This window comes from Astyanax mexicanus, chromosome 3 (assembly GCF_023375975.1).
Source record: "Astyanax mexicanus isolate ESR-SI-001 chromosome 3, AstMex3_surface, whole genome shotgun sequence".
NCBI classification, from domain to species: Eukaryota; Metazoa; Chordata; class Actinopteri; order Characiformes; family Acestrorhamphidae; genus Astyanax; species Astyanax mexicanus.
Window position 1 is genome coordinate 65,382,290 of NC_064410.1, and position 19,479 is coordinate 65,401,768.

The window sequence follows — 19,479 nt, forward strand, 5'->3', positions numbered from 1 at the left end:
AACTTTTTCCTCTTGTTGCTGCTGAATGAAAAAATATTCTTACAGCAGTGTTTCTACTCCAGAATCTAGATGAAAGTATTCTCGGGACAGTAGAGACAGTTACTCAAATAAAAGCAGGATAAACTCTTCTTGTTTCAGAAGAATCAGGGAAAAATCAGATGACCCATTACTTTTATTCATATAGTGACTGGAGAGCAGTATGTTAATGTGTTACAGGAACAGCTCTGTGGATTGGCTCGCTCTGTATCACTCACACAGTGAGGGAGGAAAGGTGAATCAAGAGTAACTGACTATATAAGCAACTCAGAGTTCAGGGGATTACCCGCTTACATCAATGGACATTCACACTAATGGCACAAACACTGTCCAGGCTGACTGTAATTTAATAGTGTTGCATCTGAAAACAGGAGCTGGAATGCGTATGTAAGTGCACTAATGATAATGTCATGAATTGGTTTGGTGGTAGTGTGTGGGTGGGCAGCACTAAGAGGTAAAGGTTTCCTGTTTTAAATATCAGTCTAAAAAAGACCCTGCCCCCACTCAGCCCACTCCCAAACAATCCCAAAAACCCGTGACCAGTGATCCAGGACGAATGTGAGATCAGCATGTCTGAGTAAATAACCCTGTGACCATTTAAACACCCTCTCAGACTCTAAGAGTATTTACAGGGATTCCATAAAACCATCGATAGACAACCAGGACTGTTATCTCCATGTCCACGGTCATGGGACAGGAACTAGTATAGAGTCCCATGACTTTTGCCAAATCCCATGGAAGATAAAAAAGACTCTGACTCATCGATCCTGTAAGAGGTGAGGTGGGCGGATCCTTCATGAGAATCTGTCTCCGGTTCTTTGGTTGTCCACAGCATACTGAAACACTCCAGAAGTCCAGTTTGATGTTCTGGATCTTTTCCAGTCATTGTCTAGAATATCACAGTTTGGTTCTTAATAAAGAACCAAGTTTTTCAGATTCTTACACTTGTCCATTTTTCAAGAACTGACTGTTCTGCACTAATGTCCAGTATGCTAGGCAATTACAGGGGCCACTAGAACCAGATCATCAATCACTTCACCTCTCTTTATGTCAGGGTTTTTATTGTGTATATTTTTTAACCAGCAGAAATGTGGAGTGTTCTGGAATTCATGAGAACTGGACTGGGAGTCCCACTTTGTTTTGTATGGGAAATATATCAGAACCAGAACAGAACTCAACCTAAACTCTTCAAACAAGAACCCAAGTTTACCTGAACTCTGACACACTGTTACCTTCTGTGCCGTCCTTCAGTTACAGGCGTCTCAGGAGGTGTTTGAGCTGATATGACCCTGTTCAGTCAAAATACCCAACAAGCCAAGTGGAAAATGGCAGAGGGTAAAATAAGGTCGTTTAAGGGACCAAGAGCAAAGCGACTGCACTCCTGTTCCTTTGTAAGAGTTCTGAATTTACTGGACATCTTTGTGCTCAATGGCTTTCATTGAGAGTCTGGGCTATCCTGCCAAAGTCCAGCCTTGGGCTTTCAGCTGCCATTATTTCCCCTCTCTCAGAACCTGCATGGAAACTGAGGGAGCTTCGCTGAGGGACAGAGAGGATTAAATTAACACTTTACAAATGTTTAAAACTTATTACACTGTTATTAATCATTTAAATTCATTTACTGACTTATTATCCTACATTTATTTATTCTTCAGGTCTGCCCTCCTGAGGTTCCATCACTATTACGACTTTATCATTACACCTGATCATAACAGCATACTAATGGATGTTTGACTTTTTAACAATAATTTATAATTTTTAATTAATCAGAGGAGAGTTTTTCTCTGTTTGATATTTTGTTTTATTTCTGTAAAGCTGCTCTGCAGCATCAGTAGTAAAAAAACGTCTATACAAATCCGATTCAATATAATCTAGAAAAATAAACCAACAACTACACAGCTGCTGATTCCTCTGACTTTAAGTTTGACCTTGATCTGCCTTGAAAACATACTGGAAAGAACCCAGCAGAGCGTTTAGTAGTTTTAAGTGTAGATTTAGGATAACAGTGTTTTCCTCTAACCAGCCTTATATAAAAGTGAGCCAGTGGCAACCACGTCTGAAATGTAAGAATGTGTTTTGGCTCGGTGGAGGAAAAAGGTTGTTTGTGCTGAACTCTGGGAGAAATCCATCTCTATGACGTCTATTGGGCCCATAGCCGTATCTCTGTCCAGTGAAGTCAGAGTTACTCAGTGGAAAACAGGTTCGGGGTCACGCCTGAATACCAACATTAAGAGTGAGAATTCATAATGCGTTATAACACTTCATATTGCGCTATAATACTTCACGATGCGTCATAACTCTTCAAATGCGTTATAATACTTCACAATGCGTCATAACACTTCAAATGCATTATAACACTTCATAATGCATTATAATACTTCCCATTGCTACATAACACTTCAAATGCATTATAACACTTCATAATGCGCTATAATACTTCATAATGCGTTATAATACTTGACAATGCGTCATAACACTTCAAATGCGTTATAACACTTCACAATGCGTTATAATATTTTTAATTCGTTATAATACTTCTTAATGTGTTACAATACGTGTAATCAAACCCACACCTAGCTGTAACCTTTAGTTACAGCTAGGGGACAGCAGTCATGGTTATGTCTTTATTGAAACATTGATTGCAGATTTTACTGAATGCGTTCGCGGTTTCTTGGTTCTGCGGTTTCTCGGGTCTGTGGTTTCATGGTTTCTCGGTTCTGCGGTTTCTTGGTTCTGCGGTTTCTTGGTTCTGTGGTTTCTCGGGTCTGTGGTTTCACGGTTTCTCGGTTCTGCGGTTTCTTGGTTCTATGGTTTCTCAGTTTTGCGGTTTCTCGGGTCTGCGGTTTCACGATTTCTCGGGTCTGTGGTTTCTCAGTTCTGCCGTTTCTCGGGTCTAGGGTTTCACGGGTCTGCGGTTTCTCAGGTCTACGGTTCCACGGTTTCTCGGGTCTGCGGTTTCTTGGGTCTACGGTTTCACGGGTCTGCAGTTTCTCGGGTCTGCGGTTCCATGGTTTCTCGGGTCTGCGGTTTCTCAGGTCTGCTGTTTCTCGGTTCTGCGGTTTCTCAGGTCTGCGGTATCATGGTTTCTCGGGTCTGCGGTTTCTAGGGTCTGCGGTTTCTCGGGTCTGCGGTTTCTCGGTTCTGTGGTTTCTCAGTTCTGCGGTTTTGCGGGTCTGCGGTTTCTCGGTTCTGCAGTTTCTCGGGTCTGCGGTTTTGGGGGTCTGCGGTTTTGCGGGTCTGCAGTTTCTCGGGTCTGTGGTTTCTCGGGTCTGCGGTTCCGCGGTTTCTCGGGTCTGCGGTTTCGCGGGTCTGCGGTTTCTCGTTTCTGCGGTTTCGCGGGTCTGCGGTTTCGCGGGTCTGCGCTTTCTCGGTTCTGCCGTTTCGCGGGTCTGCGGTTTCTCGGGTCTGCGGTTTCTCGGTTCTGTGGTTTCGCGGGTCTGCGGTTTCTCGGGTCTGCGGTTTCTCGGTTCTGCGGTTTCGCGGGTCTGCGCTTTCTCGGTTCTGCGGTTTAGCGGGTCTGCGGTTTCTTGGGTCTGCGGTTTCTCGGTTCTGCGGTTTCGCGGGTCTGCGCTTTCTCGGTTCTGCCGTTTCGCGGGTCTGTGGTTTCTTGGTTCTGCGGTTTAACGGGTCTGCGGTTTCGCGGTTCTGCGGTTTCGCGGGTCTGCGGTTTCTCGGTTTTGCCGTTTCGCAGGTCTGCGGTTTCTCGGTTCTGCGGTTTAGCGGGTCTGCGGTTTCGCGGTTCTGCGGTTTCGCGGGTCTGCGGTTTCTCGGTTCTGTGGAGTTTTGTGTAGTGTTGTGTGGACGAGTTGATGTCAGCAGTGAAGCTCTGGAGCAGGACGGGGGGCGACTCTGGCACTCTGAGCTGTGAAGCTGATACTGGGGGATCTGGACTCTCCTGTAACAGAGGGGCTTTGTTAGTTGGCAGCTTTAACCTCAGTCTGAAACTCCTCCTGGACCTTCTGAGATAATAGTGCTCTGAACAGTTTACAACACTTGTTTCTCCTGTCCAGCCGGGGCTCAGATGATGCTGTGGTAATTACAGCCACTGGGGATCTCAGGCTTTACAGCCTGAACTCATATTACACTCATACGACATATTTAAAATATCAAAAGACCACTTCAATATGATCAGTTCCTCTGATTTTACTATTTCTAGGTATTATTCTATAAACTATTTGCAACATTTGTCCCAAATTCCAAATAAAAATATTATTTCGAAATATACATTTAGAGCATTTATTTGCATAAAATGAGAAATTGTCAAAATAAGGAAAAAAGATGCAGAGCTTTTAGACCTTAAATAATGCAAGGAAAAACAAGTTCATATTTACTTAGAAGCAATAATACTACTGGAAGCTCTGGAATGATGCAGCTCTGTTATATACTTTTGGATAAGATAAGTTAGGGAGTTGGGTAAGAGGTGGGGTGGCGTTCATCAAACATCTTGACCAGACTAACTTTGCTCTTTTTTAACCGAGTGCAATCAAATCCTCACTGCAATGTTTCTACTCCAGAATCTTGTAAAAAGCTTTTCCTGGACAGAAGAGGAAAGAATGAATGAGCAGGTGTCCCAATACTTTTGTCCATACAGTGGGGCAGGTAGTTGTTAGTGTCACTGAGGGTCTTGTTGACTTTTGACCCCTGGCGAAGGTGAATGCTGGGACTGAAGACAGACAGGGCAGTGTGTTTGTGAATGGGGTCAGAGGTCATCTCTAACGTGAGCCTTCTTAAAGTCAGCTAAGCTCGGGCTGATGGCCGGCCGGCACGTATAGCTGAGTCTCACTCTGTTCCACAGATTAATCTTAATGGGTTTAACTTTTAATTTAGAGGGAAAGCTGTGTTCCACAGCGTGATCATCAAACAGACGCCACTGGGGGTCGAATTCTCCGAGCAAATAAACTTCGGGTCACAGAGTTTACTGAGGATCCAGAACACACAGCAGTTACCCAGCAAAACAACCCCTAATTAAACCATTACAAACCGAAATAACCCTAAATAAACCATCAAACGCTTTCCCTTTATTAGATACACTACAGAGAACTGCCACTGTAAATAAGCCCAACCTTATTCAGGATTACGGTTAGGGTTAAAGGTGATCTGCGTTAGTAAATTCAGGATGTTGGACCACTCATCCCATCCAGAAGTATTGTTTACTCTGTATGAAGCACTTCTCCTGTACAGGTACTATACAAACTCTGTGCATTTGCAGTAGCTGAGTGCATTCATTGTGTCCACAAACATTTGGGGACTTCATTATAACGTGGTCATCACCTGGATCACCTTAACTCTTCATTACAGGAATTTTACCAACCTAATATTATGTTAATAAGATCCTGCAACCAGTGACTTTACTGAACACTCCGCTCTCTATTCCAGCAGGACAATACTCGTCCTCATGCTGCTGCATCTCAGGAGCTTTTAGTCTTGAAGACACTGCAGATACTAAACCATGTGCAGCTGCTGTATCTCCAGATCTATCCCTGATTATAGAAAATGTCTGGGACGCTCTATCAACATTCCACAACTTGCTGCGTTACACATAAATATGAAGCAAACTTTCTGTTACTACTTTTCTCAATAGTTTATTTAAGAGCATTATTATAACACTGATTCAGAACCAGAGTGGTCCGGTTCCTGTAGCTCTCGGCGTGCTTGGATCAGGATTGTCGGAGCGCTTGTGTTTCAGGGGTCCTCAGGAAGATATTTAATCCGTCGTTCTGCTCTGAGCGTGGAGTGTACATGAGCGCAGGTCCAGCTCTAACAGAGACATGCTTGTCGTATAGACTGTAACGGGGGAAACCTGGGGAAGGCAACACTGGCGCCCACTGGAGCTTAAAAAGGCAGATGGGATCTGAGAGACGAGCGGCGGTGTGGGTTACGGATCGCCGCGGCGTCACCCGCTGGAGCCGGGCCGGGCGGCGTGTACTCAGGGATTACAGCTCTGCAGCAGGATTTACTCCCGGTCTCCTGAGTGTGGGAGGGAAAGTAGATCCGGCCTCAGTGTGAGCCGGAGTCTCGCTCACTCTGCAGAGTGCTCAGAGTGAGCGCTGGAGTGCGTCACTGGGGAGTGAAGGAGTTTCAGCTTCAGCGTTAGAGAAAAGCCTGACCTTTACCGGCCGCCGCGGGGCGAGAGAGAGAGAGAGAGAGAGAGATACAGAGAGAGAGAGAGACTTCTTTATACAGAGCGCTGCACTACCTTCATCTTCACCATGGAAACCATGAACACCTCAATTTCTGCTGTTTTTACCCCATTATACAACTTCAGTCTACATCATCAACAGCAATAATATTCCACCTGATTTATTCATCCAATCATTCTGTACCAAAACTCAGATCAGCAGGGTTACCTCAGGTACAACTCAGGAACACCTGGCCTGTATGAGTTATGAATGAGGAGTGATGTAAAGGACAGGTGTATTATGGGAGTTGTAGTGAGGGCTAATAGTAGGTGCATGTGAATTATGGGAGTTGTAGTGAGGGCTGAAAGTAGGTGCAGGTGAATTATGGGAGTTGTAGTGAGGGCTGAAAGTAGGTGCAGGTGAATTATGGGAGTTGTAGTGAGGGCTGATAGTAGGTGCAGGTGTATTATGGGAGTTGTAGTGAGGGCTGATAGTAGGTGCAGGTGAATTATGGGAGTTGGAGTTGTGTTTTGGGTATTTAATATTCCTCCATTCACAGTGTATTGTGTTTACTGGAAAAACACCATAGAAGCTAATCTTATCACCCACAGTGGACAGTGCAGTGGGGTGTAATGATGGTGACCAGCAGAGCCTGACTAAAATTTAGAAGCGTATTTAAGTATAAAAGTTTAAAAATGAAAAAGGCAGTGGGAGAGTATTAGTAGTAGTAGCTGTTGTAAAAGCAGAAGTAGTTGGAGTAACAATATTAGCAGTAATATTAGCATTAGGAGTATCAGTGTCAGCGGTAGTATTAGTGTTAATAGTAATACTGGGATTAGTAACATTGTTATAGTTATATCAGTAGTAGCTGATGTAGACGCAGTTGTAGTAGTTGTGAAATTTGTATTAGTGACTATTAGTATGAGTAATAGCTTTAGTAGTAACTGTAGTAGTAATAACTATTTAACCCAGTAGTGTTAGATGTACTAGTGTTATTAGTAGTAGTTTATTATTACTATAATTAGCAGTATAAGAGTTCATTACTAGTAGTATTATTTTAATTATTATTAGCAGTAGTAGTAATGTTTATTATTATTATTATTGTAATTGCTATTGTTTTTGTTTTTTTTTATTTTATCATTTTTATGTTTTCCCTCCCAAACACACAAATATTCAGCCCCACAGAAAAACACACACTCGGAGCGTATTAGTTACGTCTTGTTTACAATGAAGTTTATTTGGACGTACAATATAAAGAAAGAAACGTTTAAGGATAACACATTCTGATTCTGATATGAAAATGATGTTTAACATTGTTAAATACTGCGTGTATAAAAAGTGATCGATGTCATCAACAACAAGAGAGAAACACTTTAGATTGAAACACTGATGTTGAGTTGAGAGCGAGACTGTGCGGTTTATTACTTTTTTATTTTTCTCTATTTATCTAAAAGCTACGGCCGCTCTGGGCACTCGGCCCTCGGGCAGCCAGCACCAGTGAAACGGAGCATCTGAGCGGGACTCTGAGACCTGCTGAGCGTTCGGGTCGGGGCGGATGGGTCGGGTCCGGTCAGGGGGTGGAGGGGTGGTCTGGGTTTGGATTCTGTGACGCGAGGGTGAAATGCCCTTCAGACTGTGCTGTGTCTGCTCTGAGTGCCACGGCAGATCCGGTCCGGAAAGTAAAACTCCGCCCCGGGATTTCACCTAGACTTCATTCTGCCCTGGGCGGCTCGGCTGCAGCGAACAAGTCTAACCGAAATCCCGGGGCGGAGTTTTACCTTCTGGACCTGAAATTGTCAGCACCACAAAACGAGTGACCAGACAAACAAACAAACAAACAAACAATGAAACAACACCCAATACAGTACATCCCAACAGAATCAGGCCTAATTTCGTGGTTATTTAATCAGAACAGATGGAAATGCCACTGGATACAGCAGTGTTTCTGCCCTCGTGCTCTTGGCTTGGTATCAGTAGTAGCGTCTGCGTCCTCCCGCAGCGCTGCCGATCTCACGGGCGGAAGGACCGCGTCCTCTTCTTGGACGCGGCGACGGGTTTGCTGCGTTTGCGCGGCGCAGGGTTGTTGGACTTCGTGTTGCGCTGAACCGGAGCGGCTTTCACCGCCTCCTCCGACTCCGGACTCTCGTTCTCTGAGGAGGAGAATTCACAGTCACGCATCCTTAACATATAAACTATATAAAATATATAAACTACACATCCAGCTACTGCCCGCTCACACACATCACTAACAAACACTACTACCAATAGCATAGGATTCTCTGCAGCAGATAAATAAACATGTATCTGTCTAATAATCATTTTAATTTATGTAATACTAAATTTATTTAATGTATTATATATTGTTTTCATTATGTACACAAATAAGTTATTTAAAGTATTCAGAAATATTACTCTGTTCAACAGTAGATTAAATATGATATCCTTTGGGGTTGATACCACATAAAAGTTTAAAATTAAGGTGAAAACAAAATCCCCTTAATTTTCTCTTAACTATTTTAATTTCTGTCTCTGATCAATACATATTGATCCTCTAAAGCATTAGTAAATGATCTGCAGCTGAAACCCTCCCTCCACACTTTGTTTATTGTTTATTCCCAGCTGCAGGTAAGAGCGCCCCCTCGTGGGGGAGGAAGGACTCCTGATAGAGGAGGGCGGGTCACTGTGGTGTAGACTGGATAATCTCCTGATGAGCAGCAGTTAGACAGTCGCTCCACTCACTCTGTGAGCTGGTGAGTTGTGTACATTTCTGTGTGAAAAATAAAATAATTATTCACTCAGAGTTTATATGTAGTTTAATTTCATAGCTCTAGACCGGCCCTACTGTCTAACTGCTGCTTATCAAGTCGAGGAGCTCATCAGTTCAAAGCCCAGTAAGAGCTCAGAGCTCCTCTGCCAAAACCAGTCCTCCCGGTCTGGGGACACCATGGGATAGGTGGCGCTCTAACCTGCATATGGAAATAAACAGTAAACAAACGGAGGGGGAGGAGATACAGACTAATTGTCAGCTGCAGAATATTTAGATAGAAATAATGTAAAGTCAGTTTTGGTGCAGTTCTGTAATCAGTGGAGACCCGTTTACCCTCTTGTTCTTCAGTGCTGGATTTGGTTCCATCTAGAAAAAAACAGAGACGTGTTTTAACTTCAGATACGGAACCGAAAACAGATCTCACTAAACTTTAAATATTAATAATGTTCCTGCAGAAATTCTCCATTAGTGTTCAATAAATCATCTGCAGATCTCTCCTCATTTATTATTATCTATAGATCTGATCAGATCAGCAGCTGGTAAATCCTGATGATCTGCTGCTGCAGATGATGATGATGATGATGATGAAATTGTGCTGGCTCTTTCTCTTTACTGGATTTATGATTATTAATTAGCTGAAGCTGCTCTGATTTTAACTTTGTTCTTTATAAAACTGTTTTATGTTTTATTCAGTATAAACCTGACTCTTCTACAAATCCTAAATTACAGTATTAAAGTGATGCACACTGGAACTCACCAGCTGTTGTCACATCATTAACTTGAGGCCCTAAAAAAGTAAAAAATCAGAGTAGAATTAATCCTCTATTCGTATTCAGGTTTACTCCAGTTTATCAGCTGATTTTATTAAATACAGTGAGTGTTATTTACCGGTGGCCTGTCCCGCCTCTGCACTGGAGCTGCTCGCTTCTACATCAAAACAAGATTAACAGTTTATTATTATTATTACACAGTTTAACACTGACATGCTCTGAGGAGATTCACTCAAAATAATCTCTATTTATATTCATTTATTTTTATTTTTCTCTCAACAGAACTCCCCCCGAACACTAGTGATGCTCCTGACACGAGGATGATAAAGACCAGAGCACGTCTTCTCTGATACGTCAAACTCCGCCTCTTTCCTAACTGCAGCCAATCAGTGCAGCACCACTAGGTAGCAGCACAGTGCTGGATCTCCAACTCTGATACATCAGCTAACTCTGACTCAGATCGCTGAGGGTAATTATGGTAATGTTAATGTAAATTTATTTAATGTTATTCTCACCTGCTGTGGCTCCGTTATTAGTCTGAGGCTCATCTGTAAACATAAAAACACAAGTTAACAAGTTTCTATAGTTTACAGTCATTACAGCTCATTATTTATTATTATTATTTATGATTATTATATTATTTATTTATTAATATTTATTATTATTAAACATTACAGGAACATTATATGGGAATAAATATTTATCTAAATAAAGGTGGACCTATATCAGCTAAAACTAGTGGAAAACAGGCAGCAAATATTAATAAAAATCTCAAATATCTTTTTAATCATATTAACATAAAATATTATACATGGGGTTCTGTGGATTGTACAGTAGCAGAACCATAACAATAATTATTGTAGAATATATGTGTTTGTAAAAAACTTTAAATTTGTTAAATAAAGTGTTTTTCTCTTTGCAGCGCACAGTGAGTTCTGTATGCTGTCAGTCACTATAGATATCGGGTCTCTGAGAAGCAGAACCTGTTAGAGTTCAGTTCTACCACTGGGTGGCGCTGTTCCTGCACTATTACAGTGCTTTAGTGTGTTAGAGCTCAGCTCTGAAATGACGGTACTGACTGTGTAAAAAAGCAGTTTATATTAAACACATTTCTATTATAGATATTATTCTTTACAGAATAAAAGTCTTAGTTCTTCGGTTTATAGCTGAAATGCTTCTAAATAAACTTTCAGTAAACAAAACTGTGATAATACTGTGAAAAGTATCTCTATTCATTACTCTGTAGGTAGAGTTTAATAACTCTCCTCCCCAAAACACATTTTACTAAAAGCTATAATGACTATAATGTTAAAATATTAAAATGTAAATGCTGATAATGTAACTTGGGATTTTGCACTAGGCTGCTCCCTGTTTCAGCTGCATATATGCTGATTGTAAATGAATGTATTTTAGTAGAGTGTAAATATATTAAAGAAGTTTAGTTGGACTGGAGTTTATCTGGAGTTTATCTGGAATTCTCTTGAGTCTCTGCAGGATCATCTTCATACTAGACTACATACGCCTGCTATGGTCTTGCTGGAGTGTATAAACCAATAAACCAGTATAAACCAATAGGGAGAGGGAATGGTATATGTTTATACTTCTCTACATCCAATCACAATCAGATTCACTCTATCTGGATGGAGAGATTTATCTGGATAGGGGTTTTATTGAACGATGAGAAGCCGGAATGAAAACCAGCTGAAATGAAACAGGAGTAACGAGGATATTTTTAAAATGTAAGGAGGAGAAAGTTCAGATAATTGTGTGAAAAATGTCAAAATAACTCCAGTAAAGTGAAGATAAACTACATTTATACATAAATAACGTAAAAAAGTATTTGTACTTCATTCCTTCACACCTCTGTGTGACACGGACGAGCTTTAGAGCACTAGAGGGCGCTTCATGACCCACTGGTGCGGTTTGGTTTGGTTTGGTTTGGACTCAGGAAGGGTTAATTTAACCACACTGATCACATGCTGCAGCTTGTTTGATCCAAAAGGAAAATTATTACAGATTAAAATTTTCATGCCGCCACACACACACACACACACACACACACACACACACAAATACTATGTTATCATAACATGTTACTGTTTCATCATTACCTTGATTAACTCTGTTAACTCTGTTAAGGGTTAGTGTGTGTGTGTGTGTGTGTGTGTGTACTCACCGTTGGGCTGGTCGGGGGAGACGGGGGAGTTCATGCTCTCTGTAAAGATAAACATAAAGGACATAACTGAGATTCCCCCGTATAACCAAACCGCGGCCCAGCTCCCCCAGTGCTCCCAGTCCGGCCTGTAGACTCACCAGTAGGAGCTTCATCAGAGGTGGAGTCCTGATCTGTGGACAAACATCACACCTGTCAATCACCCGCCTGCCACACCCCCTCTGATTATCACAGGATAACTTAGATATGAGTTATTAGATCAGTACCTGTGGAAATGGCTTGTGGAGCCCCGTCAACTGCAGCAAAACAAAAACAACAAAATATTCAGATTAATGTTCCTCCACAGACCTGCAGACATTTCTTTTCATTCTAACATTAAATTTACCAGAAATTACAAACCAATATCTAATATTAAATACCTTTTCAGATATTTAACTTCAGTTAGAATATAAGAGAGTAAATGAGTTTTTAACCGATGCAGAAATGTTAATAATGCTTTATTTTATTATACTATAATTTTACTGTCTGTGATTCACTCTTCAATTTCTTGCATTCTCCTTCTCTTATTTCATTTATTCAGATCATTTTAATCATATTCAACCCTTCCTTAAGGCCTGACTGTGACGTGGTGAATATTACGTGATTCTCAGTAAACTATACGTTTTCCTGGTTTGGATGGAACATGAAGAGAAAATACTTTTTACACTTTTTTTGCCTGAATATAAAATTCTGTAAAGTTAATACAGAATACAGCTGAACTCCTGACCTTAACATCAGTATTAACCCTAAAACATTAACCTCCAATATTTAATATCTAATAATATAAGCTTTAGTTTAGGTTATGCTCTATTAATAAGTGAATACAAAATCTAAAAAACATGCTGTCTGTGCGATTCGGTTAACATATATAATTTAGTGACTTTATTTATGCCAAATAAACCAAATGAACATTAATTACGCTGTAGAATTAATTAAAACACTTTGATGTAATTAGATGAACAGTATAGTTCCAGCTTGTTTGTACAGAGTCTAGATGGATAGATAGATACTTTATTTATCCCGAAGGAAATTTAGGTCTAATATAATAAATATACTGAACTGAGACATTAACTGTGTATACAGTAAATCTACAGGTATATCCTATATAAACAGAATGAAATCTACATACAGGTATATACTGTAGTTATATATTTTATGAACTTTGTTTGAATTAATAATGAAGTATAGGAATATTAATCATGCTGGATTAACGTGATCAGTGTCAGTTGATCTGCAGCAGGTGTGTGAAAGGTGTGTTTACCTGCGTCGAGGTCGGCTTCAGTCAGCAGCACCGTCAGCACACAGAAAATGAGAATATTCCTGATGATGAGAACAGAGGAACCGATAAACACAAGAACAGTAAAACAGTGGATCAAAAGAACAGTAGAACAGTGCATCAGTGGAACCGAAAAACAGTAGAATAGTGGAAAAGGATTATATATATATATATATATATATATATATATATATATATATATATGTGTATATATATATATGTATATATAATATATATCTACATTTTAAATATGCATTAACCCAATCTAAATATATACTAACCCTAGTCTATGATAGACACTAATTATATGTATATTATATTTGTATATGATTATATATATATATATATATAAAGAAACCCTGTGAATAACAGGATATAACCTGGTGCGTGTGGTGAGGTAGTACCTGGTCAGCATGGTTGTTTGGAGGTCAGGTCTGGATCCTGTGATGTACAGTACGAGGCGTGATATTGCACTTTCGCTGCTCCTGAGGATTCATAAAGCACCTGGGCTTTTATACACACCCAAAGGCCACTGGGAAGAAGGGGGGGCGGAGCCATGCTGTGGGAGAGGACGAGGGGAAGAACAGCTCCAGGTTGGATTACAGTAATTGTGTGGTTTAATGTAAGGATTCCTATATCCCCTTACTTCCTACACCCCCAAACCCCCCCACCCCACAGTACTGCTATTGTTACCCCCCACCTCTCCGCATATTTAACATTAATGTAGCACCACTGAACTAACCACACACACACACTTACACACCCAAAACATGGATATCATTTAGAGTAGTCAGTGTACAGATATACATATTTACTGGCTTCTGGTAAATTTGCTGTTTTGGGTTTAATTCTCTTATCCTGACCACTGGATATTTAACATATCACCTCATGGTAAAGAACTCTCCGAGGATGTGAGAAACAGAACTGTTTATCTATATAAAGATGAACATGTCTATAAGAAGGTTAATAACACCCTGAAACTGAGATACAGAACAACAACCAAGATCATACAGCAGATTAACGGGACAGAGTCCACGTGTTCATTGTAATATCCACAGTTTATCTTTACAAAATAAAGGTATGAGGGAGCTAAAGGTTAAGATGATGGACTGACCAAGCATGTTTCCAGACCTAAACCCCTCTTGAGCATCTGTGGGGCATCCTCAAACGGAAGATGCAGGAGTACAAAGTCTCTAATCTTTACCAGCTCTGTGGAAACCTGTGAAGGGGTTAAGGCAGTGCTGGGAAATAATGGTGATCACAGAATATTGACACTATGGTCACACTTCTTTCACTGTGAGGTGTGTTGCTTGTGTTGTAGACAGTAAATCTATACTGATCTACAAGGTAAACACTAAATTATTTCCAGATTTCATTTTTAAAGTGTTTCCCATGAAAATATAGAATATTTACAAAAATGGGGGATGTGTTTGTTGGGTACTGTATACCTAATGTGTGTGTGTGTGTGTGTGTGTGTGTGTGGAGTGTTTGGACTGTGTAAAGTTCAGTCTCTATGCTACACTGGACGAGGCGGTGTTAGGAGTCGGTGCCAGGTACCGAGGTCACGCTGCCCGCTGAGCCGAGTGCTGAGGGCGATGATGACGGCAGGCTTTGAACAGCGGGTCTGAAGCCGCCGGGTCCGTGTGAATGGGCCCAGTCTCCCGGGAGGCCGGCGCTGGTTCTGCCGTAGGAAAAACACACTTAATGGGGGATTCCCGGGTCAGCAGGGGCAGCGCTTCTGCAGAGAAATGCTAACCTCATTAGCCTGTAAAGCAATAGCAGGCTGGCAGCGGATGAGTAGAATTGTTCCTGTGTAAGCGGGCCGGAGTCGGGGAAATGGGCCTTGTTTTTGCCTCTGGTTGACGCGCTGCCAGAGATAAGGTTCCAGGGCACTGATGGAGGCACTGCGGATCAGTACTTTCTTTAAAAGAGTCGCTCAGGAAGTTCCACCTTCAGTCCAGCGTCGTTTTCACTCGCGCTCACTGACCCGCGCTAACGGGGCATTCCTGAGAAAATCCATAACTTAATACAGGAATTCTGCCAACGAGGAATTTAACCTTTCCACTGACCTTTATCATCAAACCAGCAGGCAGTGAGCTACTGGTCATGTGATCTGGTGCAACATTTTGCAATATGCCACAATTGCAATAAACATTACTATTGTCATTTTTGGTTATTTTACGCCACTGTTATAATGATAATACAGTAGAATAGTAACAACTGTTACATATTACTGCAGTACATTTTTATTAATCAAAAATACCCTAACATTGAAACTGAAATATCAGTACTAAAATAAATATAAAAAACTGTATACAGTAGTTAAAACACCGGCTCTTCACGGTAATGGGTTGTGGTCAGAATGTTAGTATATTTATTAGTGGATCATATAATGATTGTGACACACCAAGGATCTCAACATTATCATTTTTTGACTACTTTTTAATCAGCCATAACAATAAAACCTCTGACATAAGTAAATAAAATTGATGATCCGGCTCCAGAGGCCCCTGCCAAGCATTAGATATATTTTAGGCAGTAAGCAATCAGTCAGCTCTTTCAGGTTGATCAGCAAAAACAACCTGCCTGATAATGTGTATAACTCCATAATACCACCAAAACAGATCTGTTGAGATATGGACTCCACTAGACTGTGTTCTGGACGGGTTCATCACCAGTACTGACCACTGCATACTGGGAACAAACCACAAGATCTGCCAATACTGAATGACCAAGGCATGTTTTACACCTAAAAGTTGTAGAAATAATTTAACCTTGTCATCACCAATACTGAAGTCACTACTTTACACTGATTGCTGTGTAGAATGTTTTTAGATCAATAAGTTGCCGTTCCAGGGGTTGTGCCGAATTCGGATAGTAATAAGAAAATAAAGTAGTTGTGAAAACGTTTTTTTTTTTGTTGTTGTTGAACACATCACTGTTTACTCTCGGTCTAATATCTCCACCCCGTTACAGGAGACACTGGAACCAAACCATTAATGCTTTTCACTTCAGCTGTAAGTGGTTTTAATGTTATGGGTGATTGGTGCATGTCATGGGACCCATCATTTGCCTATTACCATTTTATAGGTTGGTTTATCTGGCTGTATGATGATGACTGATTGTGTGAATATCATACAGGCAGAGCAACTTTTTATAAAATGTTAATCCTCTAAAATATCTGAAAGATTCTCAGTCTTTAGCCAAATCACAAGCTTCCTGATGGAACCTCAGATTAGCGGGTCAGAAACAGAACGACAGCAATAACAGGTTTTAATCCCGAAACTTGTTCTAAACTTCAAAAGGAAGTGATACACCAAACAAATCTGATCAGAAAGAATCCGTCAATCTTTTTTAGAAAAATGTTGAAATTTACACAGACTCATGCGTCTAAGACTAATACCCTTGTGCGTCGGTACCGGGATCTCCACGGCCGTCACTCGATCCGCCGGGTCTCTGCCTTTTATCAGACCGAACCAATGCCAATAGAAACGAACGGGCCGTCTCCAGACAAGACAGGAAGTCTACCCATCTGGGTTTTACATTTCCCGGATTTGTATGGAGGCCTGTGGTGAAATGGAACGGGCCCCTCTCGAGCAGAACAGGGTTAGAGTGGTGATAATGGGAGAAAGTGGTCCTCTGTATTAGAGTTACATCTCACACGTCCCGGGCTCTGGTATTTGGGTCCGGCCCGGCGGGCTCTCAAAGGAGCTCTCTGTCTGCTCACTGAAAGCATTTCTCTCTTTAAGTGTAAAAGGATAATTAACCTTACCAGCTCGCATTATGGCCACTTAGCGTCTTTTCATGGAACACATTCGCCAGGGAAGTCTTTGAAAGTCGGTAAGGTCAGATTTACATGTGTATGAGAGGAAAGCCCCGGGGCATTCGGGACCCCCTCACCCCCGCCCCCCTGAGTTTCAACCTACAGTATGTTTCAGGTGACCATGTGACTGAACACCTGCAATGCAGCATTAACAGGTGAGGCTGGAAGATTTTTTATTCAGGTACGACATTAACAACATTCATTATTTGGAGAAAAATATTGTGATAGCTGCTTATTCACAGCAGTAACTACACTTCTTATTACACTGATTACACAGATCTACCATCAGATTACTGTATCTCTCTTACAGGAACAGGAGTATTATGGGGTGTTGCTGTGAGGATCTGATTGATTGCAGTACCTCATCCCCAACTACCCAACCCATCCCTGTATCCTAAAGTATTGTATGAAGCTCCATCTTTTCAGAGAACACAGTTCCACTGATCCACAAATCAATACTGGGGGTTTAACCCCCTCTATAATCCACACCTGATATTAAACACAGACTCAACACATCATACCAGACTGGTTAACAGCAGTTGTGAACTATATCTGTATGATTGTTTATAGTACAGTAACATTCTCTGCATTTGGGACTAGACTTAATACCACTCTGTACTAATAACACTCAGTACCTTTTCTTTATCTGATTAATAACTCGATCAGTAATATACGATCAATCTGAAGCTCCGCACTGATCGATCGTCTCGTATCCGCATAATCCGCTGTCCTCCCTGAACTGACACCAGATCATATGGACCGAGCCAATCTCCTAAATGAAGAATCATAATTTAGAGACGATCTCCACTGCCTTCCATCATCATGAAAATTACACTCTATGAGCAGCACATACCAGACAGGATTTATTAAAGGCCAATAGTCCTGGAGGACGTTTTAATATAGACAGAGGATCATATGAGGCCTATCTGCTGCTGTTGAACTGTGGGAAACATAATCTACAGAAAATTATTTTATGCTATAAAGGTATTTAGAGATGGATGCATTGAACATTAATAAAACATAGATTTCTTTCTCATTTAGAAGAGTGTCACATCACAAGTAATAAAACTAAAGTAATACATATTTTGACTGTATTTTTACAAGATGCACCAAGAACACAGTTGAGAAGATGCCTTGCAGAAACATTATTTACCCACACACAAGATTAGATCGGTTATAATGAACACGTTAGTACAAATGCGTAACTGACTGTGAGGAGGTGGGTTCTCAACATTTACTCCAAGCACCCCAGCCTCCTCCCACCCCCCAGAAATACAGGTGGCTAAATATTATTCTAGGTGTGAGTGAATGGATTTAAAATAGGTTCTGGATCCATCGCAACCCTGACCAGGGGGAAGCAGAAGTGCAGATTTGGGACTGAAAAAGCAGACCTAAAAATCAACATGTTTTTGGTAGGTACTGCTCACTGCACCCCAGGAACACTCCACAAGACCTGCCTGATGTTCTGAAGATGTTCTGACCCAGTCATTATCTAGAACATGGGACAAAGTTGTGGGACTTGACATGACCTGTGAAATATCAGTGTAGATTTCTGAACTCTCTGAACTCAAAAGCTTTACCCATAGGGCAGGTAAAATGGTAGTTGGGGTCTAATCCCACCCTGAATTCTTCTGTCCGTGTTTGTGAGATTTTATCAAGGCCTCTTTGTTTTGTGGCAAGAGGCTTGTCTGCTGCTGATAGTGTTATTCAGAGAGGCTTATTCTCTCAGACTCTTCAGGCCAAATGATTATCTTCAGAATGTTAATGCAGTCTCAATAAGAAACAGATCAAAGGGGATAAGATGCTGGAGTTTATATTAAAAGGGTTTAATATCTAAGGAAAATAAAGTGCTTTTATTGAAGGTCTGCCTTGGTGCTGCTAATCCTATAACTGGTGTTAAACGAGACTCCTGAGTTAATTGGATTCTTCAGACCTCCTCACTCTCGGCTGAACTTGTAAATATATAGTCTGGACAAGATCAATGACTGAAGAAATCAGGCACAACAGAGCATCTCTCAAGCTACTGCAGGTCTAGCGCCTCTGCTGGCTGGTTGCAGTATGTGTAGCTCCGCCCATCCCAATATAATTTAGTGGCAAATCAACCTTGCCAGGTCTGGGGCAGTAAATGCTAAATGTACTAAATACTAAATTAGTTGGCATATCTGGTCTCTACAGTGCAAACTCTGGTTGCAAATTCCTACAACATGGAGTACAATTTTAGATTAATTTCTAAAGAAGAGAATAAGACCATGTTAAGCTACTAGTAAAGCATGTTAGCTCTGGAGCAGCATGGTGTGGGTTTTTATTTGAGTTTGATGGTTTAATCAAAATAATCAACCAGAATAAACAGTTTATCCAGCTTATCCGGGCCAGGCTGTTCTTTTTAGCAGGGCTATAGGCTCCTCATTAATATCAAATACAATTAAATTCATCTAATACTGTATAATAACAATGGCTGTTCTACAATTAGCCCTATATC

General features: G+C 41.1%; 1 protein-coding gene and 1 long non-coding RNA gene across 4 annotated transcripts in view; one reads left to right on the forward strand and one right to left on the reverse strand.

Moving 5' to 3' along the window:
- The window catches only part of LOC111188545 (uncharacterized), a 42,582-nt gene extending 31,975 nt beyond the window's left edge, over positions 1 to 10,607 (forward strand). Inside the window, exon 6 of one of the 2 annotated variants that reach the window (XR_007438139.1) lies at positions 9,972 to 10,607. This is a non-coding gene — a long non-coding RNA (uncharacterized LOC111188545). Of the gene's footprint in view, positions 1 to 8,771; positions 8,883 to 9,971 lie in introns of those variants that run through there. The other variant, XR_007438140.1, reaches the window with a different exon arrangement.
- Positions 7,364 to 13,718, reverse strand: si:ch211-133n4.6 (uncharacterized protein LOC797776 homolog). Of its 2 annotated transcripts, none has more exons than XM_022662364.2 (10): positions 13,582 to 13,718; positions 13,163 to 13,221; positions 12,129 to 12,158; positions 12,003 to 12,035; positions 11,866 to 11,931; positions 10,205 to 10,237; positions 9,808 to 9,846; positions 9,677 to 9,706; positions 9,253 to 9,285; positions 7,364 to 8,302 (listed from the first exon to the last, which is right to left on the reverse strand). In XM_022662364.2, the coding sequence occupies exons 1-10, from the start codon at positions 13,590 to 13,592 to the stop codon at positions 8,163 to 8,165; spliced, it is 474 nt and encodes a 157-aa protein (XP_022518085.2). In that variant the 5' UTR covers positions 13,593 to 13,718; the 3' UTR covers positions 7,364 to 8,162. The 2 variants fall into 2 exon arrangements, with proteins under 2 accessions (XP_022518085.2, XP_015459595.3); XM_015604109.3 differs by having other exon boundaries at positions 11,866 to 11,904; positions 13,582 to 13,717.
- Positions 13,719 to 19,479: the final 5,761 nt, after the last annotated feature.

Excerpts from the sequence above, each read along its gene's own strand:
- si:ch211-133n4.6 (XM_022662364.2), bottom strand. Across the intron at positions 12,036-12,128 it reads TCCACAAGCCATTTCCACAG|ATCAGGACTCCACCTCTGAT; the intron begins GTACTGATCTAA and ends GTTTGTCCACAG. Across the intron at positions 10,238-11,865 it reads CTCCCCCGACCAGCCCAACG|ATGAGCCTCAGACTAATAAC; the intron begins GTGAGTACACAC and ends TTATGTTTACAG.